We start from the raw sequence: 3,161 nt of genomic DNA on the forward strand, positions 1-3,161 counted from the left end.
AATTAGTGAGGTGGGACATGTAGTCATGTAGGTTTGAAGTATAGATGAAGGCTTTAAAGCCATTTGAGCAAATAGCAAAAGCTTTTGCTCAAGTTTTGACATGTATATCACTATATAAAAAATGGTTTTTCTATCAAGCCCTTTCAAGAGAGGGCAAACACCAAATAAAACCTTTTGCAAAATCAAATCTAAAACTTAAAAGATGTGTTTTAATCAAAATTGAAATGTGAAGATCCAATGTCATCAATCCAATAAGCTTTATTTTAATAAAACAAAGGAAAACCTACTTGTGGAAAGTCCAACTCAAAATTTGATTTGAGATGAAAGGCCAAAGGAAGGACCATATTCATATATCCTACAATGGCAACAAATTATTCTACACCCTATAATCCAATCCTATCGTCTCATTTAAGAGGCTGAGAGATTATACACAAAGTTAAAGAAATTTACAACAATGTCCTATGCAAGCTCCAAGAAGTTTTAGGAATATTTCCATACAGTTCCCCATTTTTCAAACTTCCATCATCATTAGCTTCTACAAGAGTCGCAATGGATTAGAGGGATCAAAAGATTAAGTTGCCAATACTTCCTATTCCTTAGTAATCCCCATCTCCCACCACTGTAATAGCCTAGGTATAAGATGGACGGCTGGTTTAACCACGTTACCACATCAAAAAAGCTCCATGTGGCAAGAAATGCCGATTGGGCAATGCAATTCACCGTGAACACAGGTTTTCCCTTGGTAATCAAGGGGGACCTTGGTTGAACTGCAGGCCCATCATCATCTTAGTGAAGCAATGACTATGGCGACTCTTTTTCGATTGCAGCAGCTCAACATGAGGTCCGAGGGCTTTGATGGGCTGCGACCCTGCCCCAGAGGTACGAAAGGAGTCAGAAGAGGAAGCATCTTGTCTCAAGCTGCCCCTGGGCCAGAGATTTGAAGCGTAACGCTGCTCTTATTGCCAAAGAAATCTGCAATGCGCCGGTTTCCCTCAGGCGGAGGAACAGGCTTCTTGTTGGAAGCTTTGCCCCTTTTGCTGCCGCCATAGATACCAGGCTGCTTTGTGTCAAGAGCAGCACCTAGGTCTTCCTCCTCACTTCCTGACTCCTCCCCTCTGTCCGCGCCTTTTTCTGACAGAAACTCCCTGAGAGCATCGGTGAGGAAGTCGTCCACACGTGCCTCTGCTTTAATGGCGGCCTGCAGGCCTTCCAAACGCACCGTCTTGCGCTTCCTCTTCGCGCAGGCTGCATAGGCGAGGCCTGTGAGATGCTCCAGGAAGAGCTGGGAAGCCTGCGCGATGAGAACACTCGCATCGGCAGCGACAACCCGGATGCCCTTGTCCATCTTGATAATGCGCTTCACCCTGGACAGAGGGAGATCAAGCTCCAAGCCTCCCTCTCCAGCCTTTTTCCCCTGATACTCAGATTCTGTGGCCTCATTCTGCACAATTTCTAGGGCCCCAGGCCCTCCATTCTCTGTTTCTAGGGATTCATACCCCTTCTTGTGTTGCTCTGAGGCTTCGCTCTGTAGAATTTCTTTCGATTCACGCTGCGTATGTAGAGTTTCAAGCCCTACATTTGGGGCCTCTAAGGCCTGATTACTTGTCTCTCGGGTTCCGGATAAGAACTCCGTTCCCTGCTGATCGCTGCTATACTTCTGCTTCTGCTCCGGGGAGAGAGATCGCCATCGCTCGCCGAGAGCCTTGGCTACGGCAGTTGCGGAAGCAGGCTGGCGTGCTTCCTGCAGGCGAGCCTTCACTTCATCTCGGTACTGTTTACAGAAAACGAAGTAGGGCGAGAGATTCTTCGGCTTGATCGGCTCCGGGGAGGTCATGATCCAGAAGCGTGTGTAGATGTATCTCTGAGGATCCAGAAGTGTGTGTGGATGTATCTCTGAGAAAGAGAGAGAGAGAGAGAGAGAGAGGGGGGGGGGGGAGGAGGGAGGGGGTTTATTCACGAGAGAGGTTGGCGGGAAGAAGGGTTTCAAGAGAACTGGCGGGAATATTTGAAGTTTACCGTCTATTTGGGGGTTATCTCCTACCCTTCTACTTCATGCTCACACCCTTCCAAAGTCCTCCCATCACTCTGCACGCAAAGTCATGGCCTGCTAGTTCTCTTCATCTTCAGGCCTCGCTCGCTCCATTCACTTGCAATAGTATCATATTTGCACCCTCCTTGTGTGCTCCCACCAACACTCAGCATAGAGAGAAACAAGGGATGGTTACACTCCCATTGCCTGCCCAATTTGAGGGGACAAGTAAACTTCACTTGGGCAAAGTATATGTCTAGGTACATGTCCCATCCATTGTTCATCCGTAAGCGTTTACACATCACCCACCACTTTTCTCGTTGGACACTTCCCACTTTAACACACCAAATCAACATCAATCATCAATTAACACCAAAACCTGTATTAGTCAATCTCACATTTGAATTTAAAGAAAGAATAATAGAGAGTAGGGGAGTTGGACCTCTTCATTATGGTATTGAAGCATGGATTTGTTGGCCATCTTTCTACAATAAGGTGTAAAGAGGCAAGTTGTTTATTAATGCACCGTCCCTCTTTCCACCTTCCCACCTACAATGCAGATGCAAAACATTTTTAGTTATCGCTATTTTCATCATTGATCTCTTCTACTAAATTAATATCTCAAAATACCATTCTCGCATTAGCATTCTCTCTCTCTTGAAACATGGTTCAAGTAATGTTGCACCCTCAAGCTACTCCTCCCCGGATTAGCTAGATCCCAATGCTAACTTTCCTAATTGAGCTCATTGAATTGCTTCAGCAGTGTTTGTGCTAGTTAGTATAGTAACCTCTACTAGTCCATTCCTCAAAGTGTTTCATTGGTCCATGTCCTAATGAGATGTATTACTTTCTCTCTCCTATTCTGATGTAGCTTCATGTATCCATGCACCAACAAAACTATCTCCATGCATCATGTAGATATTATGTAGAACAAGGCATGCCGCGAGTTTCTTCGAGATATTTTGTAGAAGCATATCACATCTTTTCAATAATATGTGAAATTGAGCTTTGAGGATTCTAAGGATCTTTTGATTGGCATACAACCACTTAATTGTGTGTAGTTCCAATAGTAGCATTCTAGAGATAGGCCATCCTTGCTATCCTAGAAAGGAGGTAGCATCCAAAAGTGTAC

At 44.9% G+C, this 3,161-nt stretch overlaps 1 protein-coding gene across 1 annotated transcript; it reads right to left on the reverse strand.

The window, feature by feature from the left end:
- Window positions 1-287: 287 nt before the first annotated feature.
- Window positions 288-1,892, reverse strand: NF-YC13 (nuclear factor Y, subunit C13). Its single transcript, XM_087688624.1, has one exon. The coding sequence runs from the start codon at window positions 1,832-1,834 to the stop codon at window positions 914-916; it is 921 nt and encodes a 306-aa protein (XP_087544750.1). The 5' UTR covers window positions 1,835-1,892; the 3' UTR covers window positions 288-913.
- Between the last annotated feature and the right edge of the window lie 1,269 nt (window positions 1,893-3,161).

The sequence above is a fragment of the Lygodium microphyllum genome, chromosome 1, assembly GCF_053477565.2.
Source record: "Lygodium microphyllum isolate KBCC chromosome 1, Lygodium_microphyllum_v1.1.10, whole genome shotgun sequence".
NCBI lineage: Eukaryota > Viridiplantae > Streptophyta > Polypodiopsida > Schizaeales > Lygodiaceae > Lygodium > Lygodium microphyllum.

What these genes read in the sequence shown, in the direction of transcription:
- NF-YC13 (XM_087688624.1), bottom strand. Translation starts at nt 1,834, where the DNA reads ATGACCTCCCCGGAGCCGATCAAGCCGAAGAATCTCTCGCCCTACTTC.